Consider the following 21,640-nt stretch of genomic DNA (forward strand, 5'->3'; position numbering starts at 1 on the left):
ACAAGAAGCATTATCTATAAGACTAAAACTAAAATGGCTGCCAAAATCAACACTGGCTTGCAGGTGCAGGTGGGGTCCAGTGGCACAGCTGGGGGTGGTTGGGTGGCGGTCACCAAATACAGATGCCCTGTAGTTCTTCACTGAACTGATTTTCTGATGAGACGTGACACTCATCACCTATTTAGCACGATTCTGAAAAAATGTGAATTGAGATTTTCTTGCTTATTTTCCATACTGTAAGTCACCTTGTTTTTTATTATCATTCTTTTTATTAGACTTCTTGTTTTATTGTTGCACGTCACTGAACGGTACATTCATACACATGATTAGACAAATGAAAAGAAAAGTCCATTAATGAATCTGAACACTCCACCCACGAACTAATGAATAATGGCCGAATTGCGACTTGGCTACATGAGAAGAACCAGGGCATCAAAGCCAACCTGACCTGGCCGATGATGCTTGCAGGGGGATAGGCAGTGTATGTGATTTTTTTCTTTGTTTTAAACGTCCTGTTCATTCGTCAGTGACAATATAAAGCAAACAACGAAGCTAGCAGGTTGTAGGGGTGTGCTCACCCCGGTGCCAAATTTGGCAGGGTGCAATATATGTAAAGATAAAAAATATATATAAAGGAGTTTTTGTTGTTTGTTTGGAAGTAAACGAGCCACTGTTGCAAAAAACAAGAAATATGGTAGCCATAAAGGGTAAAAAAGATGTGTTCTTCTGGTCACGTCAGACTCATTTTTGAATGGTCTTGTTGATAGGCAGAATTGTCGGGGAGTAATCACCTGGGATCAGGGAGAGTCGGCAGGAACAGGAAGTGTTTCTTGACACAGAATAATTTCACTTTCAAAGCTTGAATTTGGTATTAAATATAAAGTACTAGTCGGAAAGAGAGGTGGGGCACTGGCCCACTTGCCCCTAATTCACCAGTGCCAGTGCCCTTTGTTCGTCTTATTTTTCTATTTGTTATGTTCACTTCCATGTGTACACGCTCAGCCTCCTACATTTTTTTGTGCATTGGTGTGTGTGTATATGTGCTATTGTTGTTGCCTATTCAATGCTTTCCACTGCATGAGTCACCAACACACCTACACACACACACACATACACACATCTTGACATTCATCAGAAACACATGACCATTCATTCCGACGTTCCTCACATGTATCCCTCTTGTCGTTATCTATTTTTTTGAACGAATATTTGGTTGCACTGGAAAAAAAGAGCGAAGGCAGAGGCGAACCGCTCACATCTAATTGTAGATAGTTGTAAATAGTGTGCAAATGAAATCAGAGGCTTGATGAAGGTGCTACGACCAGATGGAATCCAGTGGAAAAATTCTACACAGAATCTCCCAAATGTTATTGAAGTGAGGGGGCAGAAAAAGATGCAATGTGTTCTTCCAAAGCTGGATGGGAAATAAGACACAGTGACAGTAACACAAAGGGCGGTCAGTTAGAGTCTGCAGGAAATGTGGTGTGGTTTTCCTTGGTTTTTATTTCTGAGGTTCCATGAAACCATTTTACGGCATTAGAGCCCCCCTCCCACGCTCACCCGCCCGCCGCATCGAATGCAGCGTCACAGGGCTGCGAGGATGCGGTTGCCGGGGCGATGATGGATGTGTAAAATCGGGGCGGCGTGTGGTCCCCGCGTGAAGTTCTGGTCGGATCGTGTGGTTCTGGCCCTTCATTCCTGCATGGTCCCCCATTGGTGTTCCTGCCAGCATGAGAACAAGGACACAAACTGTGAATCATCTTTGTATTTTCTAAAATAAATTCCTCCTCAGCAACATTTAAAGAAATAAACGGCTTTGGTTTTTGCGGATGGTTGCTTTCTTTTGGCATTCAACGTTTTTTGTATTTTTTTTTTCTGTTGGGCTCTTTATTTTTTAAGAAAAAGAGAATAATTTAACTAATTATAATGTATAGATATTTATTCTAGCAATAGTCTTCCTATTAAGATATACTGTGCTGATGCATCCTCTGAATAACTGAAAATAATATATACAGTATATAGATGATAATAATCAAATCTGCAAAATGATTTTTCTAATAAAATTGTGAACTTAGCCGTGTCTTCTGTCTGTTTAATCATTGGACATCACAGTTTGTATCATGAAAATGTCACATACTTTATGTCAAATGTTTCTACATACTTTGAATGATTGAATGATGTGTCACTTCCTCTTCAATAGATTACTGCGTCCACTTTCACCGTGTGTCGCAGTAGACATATTCACCACAACACATAGCGCAGGTACGGCATCTGTAAAGCTGGAGTTTAAAGGGAGAGAATAAAATGTAAATATTTGTTGTATATATTAACTGTATATTAATATTAATCATGTTGTGTCATGGTTGAATACGGCCTAATAGTTTACATTTCATATAGTGAACTAACATACAAATAAAAATTGTGGTATGTAGCATTCTACACTGGTCACAAGGTGCCAGTAATGTTTGGTGAAACATAAGCGTCAGACATGATCGCCAGAATTACAGGCTTTTATTGCAGGTTTCAATTATTGTACAACAGGCACAGTAATAATATCATAATCATAATAACAACACAGGCTACCGTTGTGGCCGCAACCCAGACTGAGGTAAAACTCAGCTCTGAACCCCTGAGGTCACTTCCTGTCCTGCAAACATCTGGAATGCATTTATTGCAGCACACTGAAGGACAAGTTGTATTTGTGTCTTAAAGGGCGTATTTTCACGGACTATTTCTACTACATTGGGACATCCAGATCCCTGAGGAATTCAGGGCAAAACACGTCCACCCCTGGAGCTTTGCCACTGAGGAGCATTTTGACTACCCCAGATACAGTGAGGGTCATAAATATTTACACACCTGCGATTTTGCAAGTTCTCCCACTTAGAAAATAGGAAGAGATCTGAGATTTTCATCACAGATGCATTTCCACTCTTACAGACATAATCTAAAAAAAATCCAAAAATCACATTGTATGATTTTTTTCTGATTTATTTGTAAATTCCTATGGTTCACAAGTATTTGCACCCTTGAGAATCAGCAATATTTTGACTCTCAAAGAGCGCTCAGGGGCGGCACAGTGGACAAGTGGTTAGCGCGCAGACCTCACAGCTAGGAGACCAGGGTTCAATTCCACCCTCGGCCATCTCTGTGTGGAGTTTACATGTTCTCCCCGTGCATGCGTGGGTTTTCTCCGGGTACTCCGGTTTCCTCCCACATTCCAAAAACATGCTAGGTTAATTGGCCACTCCAAATTGTCCATAGGTATGAATGTGAGTGTGAATGGTTGTTTGTCTATATGTGCCCTGTGATTGGCTGGCCACCAGTCCAGGGTGCCTCTCGCCCAAAGACAGCTGGGATAGGGTCCAGCACCCCCGCGACCCGCGTGAGGAAAAGCGGTAGAAAATGAATGAATGAAGGAGCGCTCAGTCCACCCTAAAAAAGTCCACCTTTACCCCACGAGTATCCCCGCACTTACCCCCCTTTTGAGCTCATCAATGTGGCCTGTGCACCCCCACAGTCAGTCATAATCCAACTGCTACCATGGGCAAGACAAGAGAGCTTTCCAAAGACACCAGAGACAAAATAAAAGAGCTCCACAAAGCTGGAAAAGACTATGGAACAAATGGAAAGCAGCTTGGTGAGAATAAATCAACAGTTGCTGCAATTGTTAGAAAATGGAAAGGGCTAAACATGACTGCTAATCTACCTCAGACTGGGGCTCTGTGTAGGATCCCTGCTCTAGAAAAGTGATAAATCAGCCCAGAATGACATGGCAGGAGCTGGTCAATGGCCTGAAGAGAGCTGGAACCACAGTTTCAAAGTCTACTGTCAGTAGAACACTACGGCGTAATGTTTTAAAACCATGCGTTGCATAGAAGGTTCCCCTGAGTTTAAGTCAGCCCACGTGGGCTCGTCTAAAGTTTGCCAGGGACCATCTTAATGATCCAGAGGGGTCATGGGAGTGGACAGTGGTCAGATGAGACAAAAATGTAGCTTTTGGGTTCAAACTCCACTTGTGGTGTGTGGAGGACAAAGACGGCTGAGTTGCATCCCAAGAACACCATCCCTACTGTTAAGTATGGGGGTGGAAACATCATGCTTTGGGGGTGCTTTTCAACAAAGGGGACAGGACGACCGTACTGTATTAAAAAGAGGATGAATGGGCCTTGTGTCGCCAGATTTTGGACAACAACCTCCTTCCCACAGCCTAAGCACTGAAGATGAGTCGTGGCTGGATCTTCCAACATGACAATGATCCCAAGCACACAGCCAAGATGACCGAGGAGTGGCTGCGTAAGAAGCATATCAAGGGTCTGGAGTGCCCTAGCCAGTCTCCAAACCGCTCAGCGACAGCCCCAAAACCTGACCGATCTAGAGTGGATTTGTGTGGAGGAGTGGGCCAACATCCCTGTTGCTGTATGTGCAAACCTGCTGAGGAACTCCAGGAAACGTTTGACCTCTGTAATTGCAAACAACGGCTTCTGCACTAAATATTAATATTAGCACAAATACTTGTGAACCATAGGAATTTACAAATAAATCATTGAAAAATCATACAGTGTGATTTTTTTATTTTCTTTTTTCAGATTATGTCTCTAAGAGTGGAAATGCATCTATGATGAAAATTTCAGATCTCTTCCTATTTTCTAAGTGGGAGAACTTGCAAAATCACAGGTGGTGTAAATATTTATGATTATTGAAGTCAGCAATGTGGGCTCGTCTAAAGTTTGCCAGGGACCATCTGAATGATCCAGAAGGGTCATGGGAGAATGTCATGTGGTCAGATGAGACAAAAATGTTCATGCTCCCTTCAAAGTACGTATCCTCTGACTCTACTTCCACTTCTGCTTCTGCTCTGCTTGGAAGGTATGTAAGTGTGATTGAGAAGAGCCTCAAAGTATTCCTTCCAACATCTGACGACATCCTCAGTCGTGGTCAGCAGGCCCCAGTCCCAACTGTAAAATGTGTGGACCGGGCATTGCTTCCCCTTTTTGAGACTAACCTCTTCAAGACCAACCAAAAGTAGTGCTCTGTAGACTCACCGAACTCCTCCCAGACCCAAATTTTAGCCTCGACCATCATCGAAGCTGTGTGCCGTCTGACCTGTCAGCTGCTTCAGGAGTCCCACAGGCCATCCATGCTTGATAGGACTCCTTCTTCAGCTTGACGGCAGCCCTGACCTTTGGTGTCCACCTTTGGGTTTGGGACACCACTACAACTGCCACGATCACCTTGCGGCTGCAGTTCCGATTGGTTGAAGACACAGCATATGGCCCATTCAGACTCAATATCCCGGTACTCCCCCTGGATGCAGGTGAAGCTCTGCCAGAGGTAAGAGTTGAAGACTCACCAAATGGGAGACTCTTCCAGATGTCCAGACGGTTGGGTTTCCCAGGTCTGTCTGGCATCCTCCCCCGCCATCTAATCCTACTTGTCACCAGGTGGTGATCAGTTGACAGCTCAGCCTCTCTCTTCACCCGTGTGCCCAGAACATGTGGATGTATTGTGTAACATGTTGATCGGAGACCTGTGGCCTCGGGCGTCTTGGTGCCAAGTGCCATTCTTATGTTACAAACATCACAATGCACGGTTTCAGATCAGGGATGCCGTTCCTCCCAATCACGCCCCTCTGGGTGGTATTGTCCTTGAACTGCTGCATATGCACAAACGACAGTCAGGACCCTTTCCCCAAAACAGTTGGGAAATAACCCTCTTGTTATTAATAAGCCCACACCAGCTCGTCGCCTCTCCTGTGCAGCCACCCCAGAGTAGAGCAAGGTCGGAATGCCTCAAACTCGCACAAGTTTGGGCACCAGTTCGGGCTCCTTTCATGTCCCAAGAACCAGATTTACTGCGGTTAAAAAAGACAAGCTCACGTGGAATGGTATGACACCAAAAGGCAAACATGAAACTCACCATGGGAGGGGGGGAACTAAGATTAATACCAAGAAAACCGTAGCACAGGGAACCTGCACTTAGGAGAAGCTCCAACCGAACTAAATAGAACCGTAATTACAAATCATAGGCAGGTGTGCCCCCCAGCCCTCTCTCATCAGAGTAAGGTAATGCATTCCGTCCGAATAGGAAACAGACAACAAGCAAAATAAAATCGCCAAACAGGCACAACTGCAGAAAGAGCGATAACCCAACCAAACATCCAAATTGTCATGCAGAACATCATCCTCTCTCAGTCTTTATTCAAACTGATCGGCGTTCTGTGATATAAACAGGAAGTAACATAGAGATATACACACAAAAGGAGCCCAGTCAGAAGGTTTGGAAAGTCATTATCATGTGAATGTGCAGAAAAAGGGCCTCCACGATGTCATCATCCCATTTTTTTTCTGAATTCACAGCTCTGTGCTGGCACAGAGAGCCCACGCATTCGCCGTCTCCTCCTCCTCCTGTTAACCCCTAACATCTGCTCGCTGATGCCGGAGCCTGGCGCCGTTGCCATGGAGACAGCGTGACGTTGTCACATGCGTGCGCAGCATGACCCCGCTGGGGACAGGGATGCGTTACGACACACTCGCACAGGTCTCCCAACCTGCTCGTAGGTGGACGCCGAATGAAGGATGGATGGGATTTTGCCCTTGCCCCCACCATCACCATCATCGCTCCCTCCTCCTCGATCTTAATGAGATCATCTACTTGTGCTTGCAGACATCTGGGAAAGACTTGAGCGAGAGACCAAAAAAGCAGCGTAGGCAGGGGAGAGTGACCCTTTCAGACATACAGTACATCTTTTTAGTGGTGAGTCATGGGGTGGGGGGCTTCCACCGCTCATTTTGTTTGAAAACTAAGGTGTAATCCCCTACAGCATCATGTACAAGAGGATAAGGGATGGGGGGAAAATATGAGCTGAAATGCATTCCATGGAGGGGATGAGAGCAAAGGTGAGGAGGGAAGGAAGGCGCAATGTACAGGCACCACGTCACGTATCAGTGGAAATGAGGCCAATGCGGTATACAGGCTTATAAATAAGCCCCACCAACACCATCTTGCTATGTGCTTACAAGAAAATGCTGGGCAAGGTGTCCAGGAAGCCACAAGATATGGATTGTGTGCACACCTCCACCCCCACGTCTCACTCTTTGTCAACACCAAAGATGTGAAAATGAGAGTCCACCTTCATCTCCATGGTCTCTCAGCACTCCAAATGCTGTGGAAGCTAAATGTGTTTGTGCTGCGCCTGACAGGAATAGAAGGAGCGGCCCGCACCCTCCCCCCTGCCAATGATGATAAGCACCGCCAGTGGGGCGATAGCGTCCCCTTGTGGGAGATCATAGTGAACAGTTCATCCGGGGATCATCAAGTCAGGGTTGGATGGAAAAAGCAATTGTTGATGCGCCTTTGTAAAAGTTGCTGGGAGTCAATGCTGGGATTCAAGCAGTCATACGGATGCTGTTATTCAGACTTACGTCCGTCATGGAGCTCGTATAAGGGGGCCTGATTGTCAGCGTTTACACTAGTGTATATGTCAATGCTAATACTCAATAGTTCACATTCATTCAACATTTTGGGGGCTAAATGTGCTGTAGGAGCGACAAATTAGGTTGTGGCTTGGACAAAAAGTGAGTAAAATACATAAAAAGTCAAACAATTGAGAAATTAGGGCTGTCAAATATTTACTCGTGATGAATTGCATTTTGTCCATAGTTAACTACTAATTATTTACAGAGAGATACGATGTGGGAATGCATAAAGGTCAGATTTGATGACCTTTTTGAGTGCCAATCAGCATATTTATATAGTTCACCTCTCCAAAAAAACAAAGTCCAGGCTCAGACTGGTGGACGGTAGGTCTGTATTCATTTTGTGCTTTTAATGAGATGTTGTTGTCATAGTTTTGCACAATACATGATAAATAAGATCATCAAGATCACTATAATGTACGTATACTGATGTGTTGAAAACTTTGCCCAGTGACGATTAGCGTGCTGCTAATGCTATTTATATTCACTCTTGACACAAGCCCTCAAGTAGCAGTCCTTGGCTATGCCTGCCCGTAACTAACAGCTCCAAGTCCAAGATGGCTCGCATTTTATGCCACTCGTATGCCATGGTACCACTGTATAAATGACAATAAAAAAATACCTGCAGTGCACCAACGTCTCTCTTCTCCCTGGCAACAAAGAGGCGACGTACTTCGTGATTACTCAACTCAGCAACACCAATAATGTTTTGGTCATATCGAAACATCCTAGAAATACGAATGAGCTTTCTTATGTTGCTTTTTTGTATGTGTGTTTTGTGATATTTGTATTAATTGTGTTGTATTTGTCTTTGCTCTTGCAGTGTTTATGTGATTGGAACATTTTCCTGTTCTATGAGGGGTTGCTGTGATAGGCTGTGATGTGACTAAGGAAGCCTGCAATGGCCCAACGTCAGATGTGTGGTAAGATGAAGTATTCATTCACCAGCTTGCATCCGCCATCATCTCTTGTAGATGACAGGAGGCTAAGGCTTTTTTTCTTGCAAATGCAGCTGCATGTTGCATTATGAGTGGGAGGGGGAGAATATATTCAGTAAGGTTTGGTTTTGTGGATGCATGCAGGTTGCTATGTTGCAAATGCTGTAGCCTGGAGCCCCTTTGGCTTGGAAGGAGGGAGGGGAGTGCAGTGGACAGTCGCTGGGGGAGAGGAGGAAGGAGGAGGAGGAGGAGGAGGAGGGAGGCGTTTGGCTCAGTGTCGACGGCCAGCAAGAGAGCAGAGAGGCTGACAAAACAGCGGACTGGCCCTTTAAATCAACCCAGCGCATTCCGAGGTGAGTTGCGAACATTAATCGGGATTTTTTTGTAATTTTTCATTTTTTTAGTGTACGTGTGGTTCTCCCTGTACGTGCTGTGTGCGCGCGCGCACGCACACACACGCACACACACCCTCAGCAGTAGCACCCTTGCATGCCCGGCTTCTCCCCACCGAGGGCGGCTGCAGCGGAGGCGGACTCCATCGGTGTCACGAAGCCGGATTTCCCCAACCCTTTCCCGGCTAAGAGAGGGTGGTGATAGTGGTGGTGGGCCGGACAGTGCTGGGGATTGGGTCAGTGGAAGATTTTTTTACATTATTTACTGTACCCTCCTCCCCCCTTTTTGCTCAAGTGCCTTCCTTGCTGGGCTGACTGGACCGGACTGGACTCTAGAAGGTGGCTCAAGTAGGTCGGGACCATTTGCATAATAGCCGAACATGAAGGCATGTGTTCCCCGGTCTTGTTGCTGCTGTCGATGGATGGCTTTAGAGCTGCACCCCGCTGCCTTAACGTGTCAGCACCCTGCACCCATCAGGGCCTGTTGCAGACCTTCTCGAATTGGAAGAATAGCTCACTTTATTTCATGTGTGCACAACCTCCACTCGTGTTTATGCGTGTGTGTGTGTCTATGTGTGGACATCTACTGTTAAGCGAGAGGACACGCTGTTCTAGCCACGAAAACCCCGCATCGTGTTCCTTTGCACAAGCCAGTGCAGGCGAGCAGGGCCTGCGTGTGCACTGACACACCGGTTCGGAGGCCGGATTGGATCGATACACGATTGATGCATTTGTCTTGACAGCAGTCTCTCTGCGTGGGGCGTTATGCAGAGCAGAGCTGCTGGTGTTGGAAGTTCAAACAACATGCATTTTGGTTTTGACATTTCAGATTATATTTAAATAATATATTTTAAAATTATATTTTAAATCTGTATTGCTGTGTTGCTAATCTGTGTTGCTTTTATGTCTTAAAACCCAGCCAGTTTATGATAGCACAGAGAAAGTTTGGAGAAAAAAGGCAAAAAATCAACAGGCTGAGCACATTAATTATGACAAAATAATGATGCATGCAACTACTTGGAATGGCCCATCTAGAACCCAGACCTCAATCCAATCCGAAGTCAATGTGGTGACCTGAAGGGGGGGGGGGCTGTGCCCAAGAAATGCCCCTTGCCGTGTGAGATTTTGAACAGCAAACCTGCTGTTCTATGCAGTACAATTAGTCATAAGTTCCCAGTGTACATTCACACAAGTCAAGTACGTTGAACGCTCGCTATAGCTACGAGTCAAGATTAACATTGGGATGATGATTTCACAAATTCACTGTTTCACACGCACACACACATAATTGAGGCAGTAGGCCACACACACTACAGAGGGGAGTAATTAAAGCTGGACTCTCCCCTTGGGTTTCGAGAGGGTGACAGACTGCGTGAGAGACACGACGCATGCAGCGAGTACACCTGTACACATAGAAGGAAATAGTGTGTGTTTGTGTGTGCGCGAGGGCTGCCTGTGTAGCATTCTTGGTGAGGAGTGAAGAAGAAAAAAAGAGTGTGAGGATGCAAAGGCAGATATCGTAACTGTGCTGTGTGACAACTTGGCAGGGAAGAGGAGAGCCCACCTGTGGGATCAATGAATGTGTATTTGTGCCAGTGTGGCTCACCCGCCTCCTTAAGTATATTACAACAATGAATCCAACACATTATTGCAAAGTACTGCAGTTTTTACTCCATTCAGACCTAATAAAAATGATGAGTAGGTGACAACTCACCGTGTTTCTACTTTGTTGCAGGGAGACATCAGTGTGAACGCACCTGTTGGCCGTCTATGTGTCCCGCTGACTGATCATCTCCTGCATTTCCATCCAAACGGCCCTGTTTCCTGCTATCATTCAGGTAACCTTTCCCATGCGTTCGCTGCCACAGATACATTTGGTACGCCACACATGCTAGAGATGGGCATAAAACTACATGGTTGATTTGTCAGTGGAAGGAAAATGGAATGCAATGCTTGCCTGCACCCAGCAGGGACGATGTTGATTCAGTCACCACTATAAGAACAACGTGGCATCAGTTTATGAGCTCCAAGCACTCTTTAGCAATGGGAGTTCAGAACATCCATAGAGATTCTCCCATCCTGTTTAGAATAATGCACTGATTTTCTGTACCGCTTGTACTCACTATGGACGTGGAGTATGCTGGAGTCTTCTGACTTGAAGAATGCTAACAATGCTAACAATGCTAATATTAGTATGCTAACACATACTACTAATTGTTTATATAAGTGCCTACCTCTGAAAATGCTAATATGTATAATTCTTGGATAATATCATTCATTCATTCATTTTTTACCGCTTATCCTCACAAGGATCGCGGGAGTGCTGGAGCCTATCCCAGCTGTCTTCGGGCGAGAGACGGGGTACATCCTGGACTGGTCGCCAGCCAATCACAGGGCACATATAGACAAACAACCATTCACACTCACATTAATACCTATGGACAAATTGGAGTCGCCAATTAATTAATGGAATTGAACCTGGTCTCCAAGCTGTGCAGCCCGATAATATGAGTCTAATTATATTAACATGATAACGCCTAGCATGACGGCTCGAAGTGTCTGCTTGAGTTGATATTCATGAAAAATGCTAGTATGCTCATGTAAGCATGCTGGCATTGCTAACATTAGTATGCTAACACCTAATCATGTCTACCAATGAAAATATAAAACAAATGCTACTATGTCAATATTAGCATGTTAGCAATGCTAAAAACATTTAGCATTTTGACATGCTAACATTAACATGTTAACACCAAGCATGACAGCACAATGTACCAGGAAGGTTTAATGTCACGAAGAAGCCTAAGCCTGAAGACTATTTTTTTTTTGGTCTATCTTGCAAATCCAAAGCTACATGGCTCTGTGTGAAAAAGTGATTGAAAGCTAATAACTAGTTGGGCCACCCTTAGCAGTCACAACTGCAACCCACCCAGCGTTTGTGATATCTTTCCAGCATGAAGCACCTTTTTAAGGTCATGCCAGCGCATCTCAATAAGATTCGGGTCATGACTTTGACTCGGCCACTTCAAAGTGTTCATTGCAAGTTTATCACAGCAAGTCTTCCAGGTCTGACATTACCACTGACCTTAACTGAGGCATGAGGCCTGCATTTCTTTGGATGTTGTTGTGGGGCCTTTTGTGACCTCTTGGAATAGTCGTCGCTGCGCGAACAGTGTGACGTTCGCCACTGTTCCATGTTTTGGCCATTTGTGGACAATGGCTCTCATTGAGGTTTGCTGGAGTCCCAAAGCTTAAGAATTGGCTTTATAACCTTTTACAGACTGATAGATCTCCATTCACCCCAGTTAAATTACTGTGGGGGAGAGGGGTGTCAATCACTTTTTCACACAGGGCCTTGAAGTAGTTTAGGATTTTTTTCTCCCTTAATAACAAAAAGTTTCATTTAAAAACTGCATTTTGTGTTCACTTGTGTTGTCAATAACTAATATTTGAATTAGGTTGATGACCTGAAACATTAGAGGTTGATATGATGATAGGCAGTTTTCCTTTAACCCCCTAATTTAGATTTTAAATGTGTTTATAATGCAGTTATAACAGAGCCTACAGAAAAAAAACACACACATGACAAAGCACATGACAATATTACATTTGTCTTTTATGAGGTTGCCAACAATGCATCTGTTCTTCATATTGAACGAACGCCTCATTTTGATCACGTTTATCTTGGTGCTATTTGAGATGCCTTCCTCCAGTCTTTACTTGTGTGTTGCGTGGGCTCATGCTTTATTTTTTTCATTCATTTTTAATGACTTATGTTGTGAACTTTTGTGTAGTCACCACACAGTGGCGCTATAACCCAGCGGTGGCAGCACAGGGCACCTGTCATTGAAAAAAGATGGGCTTTGTCTTTATTATCTTTGCAATGTCATACATTTGAGGTGCATGTATATGCTGACTTTGACTCTTATTCAGTTTTCTCCAGTGTTGGTGCATTCTGATGGATCAGTATGTCCACCACTAATAATATCGCCCAGGCCAGGAAACTGGTGGAACAGCTGAGGATCGAGGCGGGTATTGAACGGATTAAGGTACTCCGCAACGCCCTGACTAGTTGAAAGATAAATACGGTAATGTTGCTCACTCGTGTCATTCTTGGCTCACTATTTCTGTCTTCTTCCACCTTCTCCACGCACCTCCACTCACTCCCTACCCACCTGCCACCTGTCAGGTATCCAAAGCAGCCGCCGACCTGATGAGTTACTGTGAGCAGCATGCTCGTAGCGACCCGCTGCTGGTCGGCGTTCCCACATCTGAAAACCCTTTTAAGGACAAGAAGCCCTGCATCATCCTATAGCTGCTCTCCACTGTCTCTCTCTCTCCCTCTCTCTCTCACACACACACACACATATATACATACTATATAGATAGATACACACACATATGGCCATTAAATCCCAAACCAACACACACACAGTCCCAAAATAGCCTCTCTGGAAAAGCGCCATAACCTGCAGCCGGAGTGAGGAATGTGGAGGTGTTGGTCTTTTTTTTTGTCCTCACAGTGGCTGAGATCCGTGTGAGCTAAGGTGCTTTGGTGTAATATTCACATAATGCTGGTAAACTATCTAACAAGTGTCATCTTAACTGGAGGAGCAGCATGGGGGGCGGGGGGGCGGATTTGGGGGCAAGTGGAGGGACAACAGGAAGTCCACGGGGAGGATCTTTTACTGCTTCCAAAATTGAACAGATGAACAGAGCTTTGCACTCTGTGGGCGTGTTCCCACCCAAAGCCTCCCACCACAACACTGCGGTCATCTCTCGATGCTCACAGTGATGTATCCTTTTCTGGACTTTTATGTGCCATTTTGGTATTTCGCTGATGCGCTAATGTCGTCTCAGGCTGAGCATACACTGTAAGATTTCATAAGTGCGCCAGCAGCCGACTTTGGGTTGCGTAATGTTCCACTCAGCTTCAAACGGTTGTCAATACATATCGGTCAACCAAGAGGCTAATTTATTTTGCCCTCCTTTCCTGGCATCCTCACCTTTTACTTGTTTTTCTGCCTGCGCAAGATGAGAATTTCCCATATTTTCCCAGAACATATCTTTTCTTTTACAATGCAAATGTTGACATTTGTGTGTCAATGGCGAGAGTTTCGCACCGACTGCCTTTGTAGCACAATTGACATTTTAAAGCGCATGTAGAGGTGGACAAAGCTGATGATACTTCAACGGCATAGACCTTGTGGAGTTAATAATAAACAATGTAAGGAGGTTGCCTACCTAGGAGACTGTAGATGTGTTCAGCATTTATGTACATTCCTACAGTGTATGTCCATCTTTAAATGAGCAAAGTTGTTTGTAGAGCCATGCTGGGAGGTTTTTACTGCCGACCAGCACTTTCATTTTGGAAGAAATATACAACCCCACTTCCTGCTTGTAGGTTGTCCCTAACGAGAACCAGCATTCCTTTGAATACAGAAACATTTGAATAGGAGCTGATCTCCTCCGCTCTTAACAAAAAAGCTGATTGTAAAAAGTGGAGATGGAAATAGAAGAGGAAGACCGAAAGATGATTTCAAAACAAAAAAGAGGTGAAGGTGTGTGTACAAACTTTCTTTCCTCCGCTGTGTGCAGATGTGATAAGTTGAAGAGTAGCTGTTTTGGCTTGATTTCTTCTTCTTTTTAAATGGAACCTGCTCACTTGAGTATTCATGAATTACCCTGTATAGTGTTTGTAAGATACACAATCTCAAACGCAGAAATGCCAGATGTGGATTTTTTTTTCTCTACTCTGTCAGTCAGAGTTCGGCCTATCTGTTTGTCATTGACTTTCCCACAGCGGCGTCTCAAATTTTTACTGACCTCATTCTGTCTTTTTTTTTTTTCTTCTCAAATGTCTGTTTGTGACTACCAGGACAACACACGCACATGCAAACATAGTTGGAACAGCTTTGTAGGCCAGAGCAATGATTGCCTAGAGGTCAACATTGTTGGGAAGCCTAGCGTCGTGAGGTGCAGGCATGCAGCAGTCGCTTGCTGGAAACGATGGTTATTTGGGGGTTTTCGGACAGGAGTGAAGATGACCCGACGATCGGTTTTACACAGGTTTTACACAGACTGTTGAGGAGCTGCAATTTGGCCAACAAACTGATCAATAGCATAGTGATCTAGTGGTTTATATTGTCGCCTCACAATAAGAAGGGCCTGGCCTGCTGGAATTTGCATCTTCTCGCTGTGCTTGTCTCCTCCCACAGTCCATAAGCCTGTAGGTTAAGTTCACATGTAAGTTGCACTTGAAATTGTCTTCAGGGTCTACAAAACATGTCATGTAATGGCCTCCACTCCCTTAGACAGCATTGTCTTAAACCAATTGTCTCCAAAGGGCAGCCTGGGCCAGAAATGGCCCCTTTTATTGGCCCGCGACACATTATACAAATGAAAAATTCCAAAATTGGAAAAATCATCAGTAATTTTACCAGACAAAAGACAAAATATTATGAGAAAATTTGTAGTCTAATGAGAAAGGTGTATTTTTACCACAATAATATCATAATATGTTTTTTTGAAGTCGTAATATTATGAAAAAGTACCAAACAAATTTGGGCGGAAATTAGATTAAGCAAAAAAAAACATTTTCACAGTAAAAATACAGCAAAAATGTAAAAATCATCAGCAATCTTACAAGAATAAAGTCCAAATATAATGACAAAAGGGTGTGTTTTTACGACAATAATAAAAATTTTAGCAGCATATAGTTGAACTACTGCATTAAGATATTATTTTGGTGCTATTATGACACACAAACATGACACAAAAAGTTGTCATTTTTGTCAAATTAGGTTGGAGGAAATTGAATTTAAATTAAAGTCACCATGTTATGAGAGGGAATTTTACGAGATGGTTCTACAACGGTCAATGACATTAGTGGCGGCCCCTTTGGGTTGTGGTCAAAAATGCTAAATGACTTACGGGTCAAGTTGGTAGGACGTTTTGCTTACTGGAAGCCATGCTTTTAAACCAATCGTGCTGAAATTTTACACACATATGCTTGTCAGCGTCCTAATGGTGTGTACCAGATTTGGTGGTGATTCACTGAAACACATTAACGTTGCAGTGGGTGTTGTGTAGAGCTGTGTGAGGAATTTCAAGTCAAATCGACTTAATAATAGCGCCGCCATGTGTCGTATTTGTCAGTTAAATAATAGCACAGGCAACACAGTCCGGGTGCATTTTTTGGCACATTTTCAGCCCTTTGCGTACATAGTTTCAGAAAGAGTTAGCATCCACAAAGAAATGCATACAGTGCATACACACACACACACACACACACACACGTGTTGTCCTGAAGCAGTCCGACATATAGTATTTTTAAGATTTTTTTTTCTTCCAATCAGAGAAAGACACCCATTGTCTGAGCTCTCTGATTGGTTCATCGTGAATCTGCCTTCTCGTGCTGGGTGTTTGTCATCGTATGTCCTTCCACTCAACAGAGCGACCAAACAGCGGAGACTAAAACAAAGCATTTCACACTTTTCATATCAGCCACGCCATTTGCTGGGAAGCGCCGCCTTGAGATTCATCTTATTTTTGTGTTTGGATCTCCTTTTATTATGACATTCTGTGTTTTTCCTTTTTGCCTTGATGACGGAAAATCTCTCTATTTTTCGGTAACTGTCTTCTGATGTGCCATAACTCATGTTTTTTCTTGCACACTGTTAATATTTTGTGGATATCGCTGTTAAAGAAAAAAAAGATATTGAGAAGTAGATAACATTAATAAAAATATGATATAATGACGTTTGTGGTTTGTGTTTCAGTGGTGACTTGTGTGCGATGGGTGGGCGGTGGTGATCCAACAGATCCAGCAGATGACACTCCATTTTCCTTCCAATTCACAGTAGGGATTTTTTTTGTCCCCTAAACTCCCTGAAACTTAGAGTTTGGGTTAGAATTAGGGTTATCGTTTTGGGTGCTATGTGTTAGCATGCAAGCGTTTTAGCCTCTTTATCCATTTTCAAACAGTATTTGTCAGAACATTTGGAGTTGAATAGAAAAGCAGATGAGAAACCCAGAGGTTCATCTGGGCTCAGGCAGGAGAGGATGCTCTGCTTCACAATGTCACAGTACGTGTTGGAGTTCATGTTTCTCCTCAGCGAACCGCAGCTCCCCCAGTGCCAGCAGCACTCCTCGGCCAGTGACGATACCACTAGCATGCTTGGCTGTCGGCAAGTCACCGTTATCTCACTCCTTGCTTGCATTTTCACTGGATAGTAGTTGTATGTGTGGCTGAAACATGAGCGTTGTACTGCTCTTTGCAAGATACTGCATGGAAGTGTTGTGTTATGATTGTTTCTCCTGTGAAAGCCACAAAAGAGCAGCAAGGCGAGGCCTCCCGCTTTAGTTTGCTAACTGGAATGTCATTGTTCGCGTGCGAGACACCGGTCAACAGAGTTTCAAACTACAGTCAGGGCGGATGAGCCGGAACCAATCAGACGTCAGGGTCCCCGGGTGCAGTCCCTCCCCCTCCAGTCTGTCTGATAGTAAACAAACGAGAGGCGCATGTGCTGGAGTGTTCCCTTCTCCCGGCTGCACGGCCTCACATCAGTGAGCAAACGTGAGCGGGAAGGGTGGGGAGCGGCACCAAGGAGGGACGATGAGAGGATCCCGTAGGAACACGGTGTCAATATACCGTGTTCTGTTCTCAGGATCACGCCCTGAGGAATTAGCAAATGCAAATTTCTGCAAAAGCATCAAAACGAAAAAGCTTAAATAGGAACGGAGTGGCTGATCTGCATCAGCTTGCTTTGCCTGATTGGGAGTTTCTGCCTCCGCCCACGGTTCTGTCTTGTTTACAGGTGGGGGGAAACCCTATTCCTATCTTGTTCCATGACTTCAACCTCCATGACTCAGCATTAGGCGCCTGCCTTTTTTTTAAATGACTGTATTTGTTCATGAATACAAATACTATTTTTGCATTTGTATTTGTTCATGAAAGCTAACTCTTCTCTTGAACTGCCACAAATTTGCCAAAACATGCTCCCCTGTTGTGTCGCCTGTGCTATTATTTTTCTGACAAATACACGACATGGTGGCGCTATTATTTACCTCCAGTAGTCAGATTGGTTTGAAAGTTCTCATGCAGCACTACAAAACACCTTTAGCCAGACTACTGTGTAATTTGGTGCACACCTTAAGGGGGCCGACAAGCACGGGTGTGCTAAATTTGAGCAAAATTGATGGAAAAACATGGCCACCATCAAGCAAAACAGCTCAGCAACCAATCGTTTTTTGCACTGCATGGCTACAAAGGAATGTGTTTTAATGGGGCTTGCGTGCATAAAAACGCTCATGCAGGTGCAATGGGATTTTGGCAACAGTGCAATTATGCATTATGTTATTTAAATTCAATTGAGACAGTCAAGCTGATATGAACAAATAATTTATTAACAAGAGTTGAAGGCATAAATAACCCCATCAACAAAGACAATACATGTACTATTCACTAGTTCATCAAGGTGTCAATACCCAATACTCGGAAAGTGAACACCATTTCTTTTTCCATGGAGTCAATTCCTCTTGCAAAGTCCTCTCTGACACTGCAAAGCACACTCCTCTGCAAGGAATCTTCCATGCCGTAGCAACACACAGGAATGCTCGGCATAGTTTCAGCATTGCGACATTCCTGTCTGGTTCCAAGAAACCACGCGGCCCCTCCAGAAACCAGCTGGGGTGTGGAATTTCTCCTCTCAGCAGCCCTCATGTTGCACCGAGCAAGCGGCGAGAGCTGATTAGCTGCACAAAGTACAGACAGTCTCAGGACAACCTGGCCTGCATATAACAAATAGTCTGGAAATGTGATCCTCCAAGCTCGTCGTGTGTCCTTGATTCCAGCTTCTCTCACATAAATCGGGACAGCCGTGGCCACGCTGTGCCGTCCCCTTGCAGAGCTGCAACATCTTCATCTGTACAGTTCATATCTGTACGTGGACCCAGAAAGCGCTCCTCTGTTTTTGCTGTGGTGTTAAGGCGCGCTTCAACGCTCCTGCAGGACCAGTTCAGGCACCCACTGGTTCATATGGCGGCTCTCCTGGCAGTAGATTCCCACTTCCTGGAGCCTACAGTGCTCAGCCTGGGGGTTCTGCGAGGAGAAACGTAAAAAACATAAGAAAATGAGGCTAACATTTGAGTCATAGACAAAAACAATTAGAATCGTAAATTGGAGGCAAAACACTTCCACTACAGTCCTGTAGATGGCGCTTATGGGCATTAAATGCTTTAAAACAACTAAATGTACTAAGTCTAAATGTACAAAAACATTCCCCCCAATTTTTTTTTATTAGTAGTTCTTAAGAAGACTCACTGTATGTGAAACAATACACCATTCTGGTCATGGGTTGCGTTTTTTGCAATCGTGCACACACAAACAATATGGCCACTCATGCCAAACTCATTTACTTCTACTTTTGGTTAGCAGTGTGTTCTGTTGCAGCAGACGCAAGCCCGGTTAAAAAAACAAGTCTGAGTCATCGTACCGTCACCAGCATGCAGTGCAGGTCTTTGGGCTCTTCCTGGTTGCTGTTGCCGTCCACAGCTCCGAGCAGCTGGCGGAGCCGCGTCACACCGGACACCCTCAGGATGGTGATGCCGCTGTCGCAGCAGAATGACTGCAGCAGGGTGAAGTGGATCTGCAGCGCCACATCGTCTTCGTTGTCGGTCGCCAGGACGCACAGGACCACGCTGTCCGGGTCCCTGGAGAGGAGGAGGGAGAGGAGGAGCAGTGTGGTGAGCTTTAGGTAACAAGGAGAGTCGTGTTGTTGTGCTTTATGTAACCGGCAGGCAACTCACGCGTTGAGGAGTTTAGCAGACTCATAGATGCCGACAGTCAGAAAGTCTTGTTTCTGAGCCGTCACTAGTAGCTCCTCCAGGGCCAGACCTGCTGATTGCATCCTGAAAGACGGACCAAAAAGCTGTTAGCACCGTGCATTGTGCAGCAACAAGAGGGCATGCAGGCTAATGCATGGTACCATGTATTGTCACAAGGGCCCAACAACAAGAGGGCATGCAGGCTAATGCATGGTACCATGTTTGGTCACAAGGGCCCAGCAACAAGAGGGCATGCAGGCTAATGCATGGTACCATGTTTGGTCACAAGGGCCCAGCAACAAGAGGGCAGGCAGGCTAATGCATGGTACCATGTATCTTCACAAGGGCCCAACAATGAGATAATAGAAGAATTTCCCTGCGAAAATAATAAATAATAGCAGTTGTATTAAATTCAACTAATGACTTTATTATAAAAAAATAAAACCAAAAATTAATTACAATTAAATAATGTGTTAATTTAATTTTCATAAATACAATTATAATAAATTGTAATGACTACAATTAAATAATTTATTTAAATATGATGAATAATTAATTTTAATAAAAAGGGGCAAACATGAATAATGAAATAAAAATGAAATAATGCTTTCAGCCTGCATGGATTCGTATTTTGTTGCAAGTTGTAAAAAAATTCAATCAAATCTGCATGAAACGATATCTGGTTACAATGCCTCACTATGCTATAAAAAGGGGGGAAATAATATCGTAAAATGTAATTATTTAAAAATATCTTCTTCAATAAAAAAATGGAAAATGCCGCTAAAATAGAAAATAAACAGCAAATAATGCAGCAAAACCTTTTTCTTGGGAGATAATTTGACGTTTATAATATTTCCATAGTGTCCAGTGCACGTGTGCAACATGCAAGTGCACCCATGCATGCTTTTTGCACACGTTTTCATCTACTGCAGCAAATAATAACATGCGTTTCACTCTCCTTGTGGGAAATAATGCACATGAAGGCACATGTCATGCCTCAGCCTCCACACGGCGCCCCTAGTCAGTAACGCAAGCCTTTAGCCCGGCAAGAGAGGATGAAAGGCGGCTTGAGCTCACCTGTTCTCCGTGACGCTGGAAGTAAAGTTCTCCTCGGGAATCATTCTTGCAACAACAAAAACATCAGCTGAGAGTGAATAAAGTCCTCGCGTGCAGTCGTGTGCGTGTAGTGGCGCGTGTGGCGACACTTCGCATAGCTTTAGCCAGAAGGAGAGGGGGTGGTGGGCGGGACCGAAACCAGCCGCGTGTTCCGATTGGCTGCCAGGAAAACGTCAACGTCTCCCTCCTGACTCTGCATGCATGCAATCAGAAACTGAAGGGCTTGGCTGTTTTTGTTTTGTTGGGGTAATTTCATTAGTCACGCTGTCATGTGATGCCACAGAAGAATAAGGTTTGTAAAAATAGACGACTTTGGATGCTAAATGGTGAATACAGCGGCCATGTCATGAAAGGACGAGGCGGGACATCTAGACTATTTTTAACAGTATTAAAAACACGGCATTGGCATTTTTGTAACCCAGATTATTATTATGATTATTATGATTATTATGATTATTATGATTATTATGATTATTATTATTATTATTATTATTATTATTATTATTATTATTATTATTATTATTATTATTATTATTATTATTATTATTATTATTATTATTATTATTATTATTATTATTATTCTCCTCCTCCTCCTCCTCCTCCTCCCCTCCTCCTCCTCCTTCTTCTTCTTCTTCTTCTTCTTCTATATTATTATTATTATTATTATTATTATTTATTAGTGGTCCATAAACTTAAATCATGAATAAATTACATTTTGTCAATAATATTTACAATATTAATAATTTCTGTATGTATTTCATTTCTATGTAATTTAATGCATGCATCAGGTTACAGTGGAATAGATCAGATAAATACATTTTAATTCATGAATTAAAATAAAAAACACAAAATAATGTGACATTTTCACTTCATTAATAGTGCTTTAATA

At 43.7% G+C, this 21,640-nt stretch overlaps 2 protein-coding genes across 4 annotated transcripts; one reads left to right on the forward strand and one right to left on the reverse strand.

Moving 5' to 3' along the window:
- Positions 1-8,634: 8,634 nt before the first annotated feature.
- gng7 (guanine nucleotide binding protein (G protein), gamma 7) lies at positions 8,635-13,433 on the forward strand. Of its 3 annotated transcripts, none has more exons than XR_013629734.1 (4): positions 8,635-8,769; positions 10,544-10,646; positions 12,742-12,857; positions 12,998-13,433. XR_013629734.1 is itself a non-coding variant. In XM_058091170.2 (4 exons), exons 3-4 carry the CDS (start codon positions 12,777-12,779, stop codon positions 13,121-13,123), a joined length of 207 nt encoding a protein of 68 aa, XP_057947153.1. In that variant the 5' UTR covers positions 8,783-9,156; positions 10,544-10,646; positions 12,742-12,776; the 3' UTR covers positions 13,124-13,433. The 3 variants fall into 3 exon arrangements, 2 of the variants coding, with proteins under 2 accessions (XP_057947153.1, XP_057947155.1); XM_058091170.2 differs by lacking the exon at positions 8,635-8,769 and adding an exon at positions 8,783-9,156; XM_058091172.2 differs by lacking the exon at positions 8,635-8,769 and adding an exon at positions 8,783-9,044.
- Positions 13,434-18,208: 4,775 nt separating this feature from the next.
- On the reverse strand, positions 18,209-20,897 carry gadd45bb (growth arrest and DNA-damage-inducible, beta b). Its single transcript, XM_058090389.2, has 4 exons — positions 20,713-20,897; positions 19,618-19,719; positions 19,305-19,521; positions 18,209-18,910 (listed from the first exon to the last, which is right to left on the reverse strand). The coding sequence occupies exons 1-4, from the start codon at positions 20,754-20,756 to the stop codon at positions 18,806-18,808; spliced, it is 468 nt and encodes a 155-aa protein (XP_057946372.2). The 5' UTR covers positions 20,757-20,897; the 3' UTR covers positions 18,209-18,805.
- Positions 20,898-21,640: the final 743 nt, after the last annotated feature.

The sequence above is a fragment of the Doryrhamphus excisus genome, linkage group LG14 (assembly GCF_037039965.1).
Source record: "Doryrhamphus excisus strain RoL-2023G ecotype Guam linkage group LG14, RoL_Dexc_Guam_v1.1, whole genome shotgun sequence".
In the NCBI taxonomy this organism is placed as follows: Eukaryota; Metazoa; Chordata; class Actinopteri; order Syngnathiformes; family Syngnathidae; genus Doryrhamphus; species Doryrhamphus excisus.

Coding starts and splice junctions, on each gene's coding strand:
- gadd45bb (XM_058090389.2), bottom strand. CDS start 20,756: ATGATTCCCGAGGAGAACTTTACTTCCAGCGTCACGGAGAACAG. Junction 19,720..20,712: donor TCCAGCGTCACGGAGAACAG/GTGAGCTCAAGC, acceptor TCCGTCTTTCAG/GATGCAATCAGCAGGTCTGG. Junction 19,522..19,617: donor TCTGCTAAACTCCTCAACGC/GTGAGTTGCCTG, acceptor CCTCCTCTCCAG/GGACCCGGACAGCGTGGTCC.
- gng7 (XM_058091170.2), top strand. CDS start 12,777: ATGTCCACCACTAATAATATCGCCCAGGCCAGGAAACTGGTGGAACAG. Junction 12,858..12,997: donor CGGGTATTGAACGGATTAAG/GTACTCCGCAAC, acceptor GCCACCTGTCAG/GTATCCAAAGCAGCCGCCGA.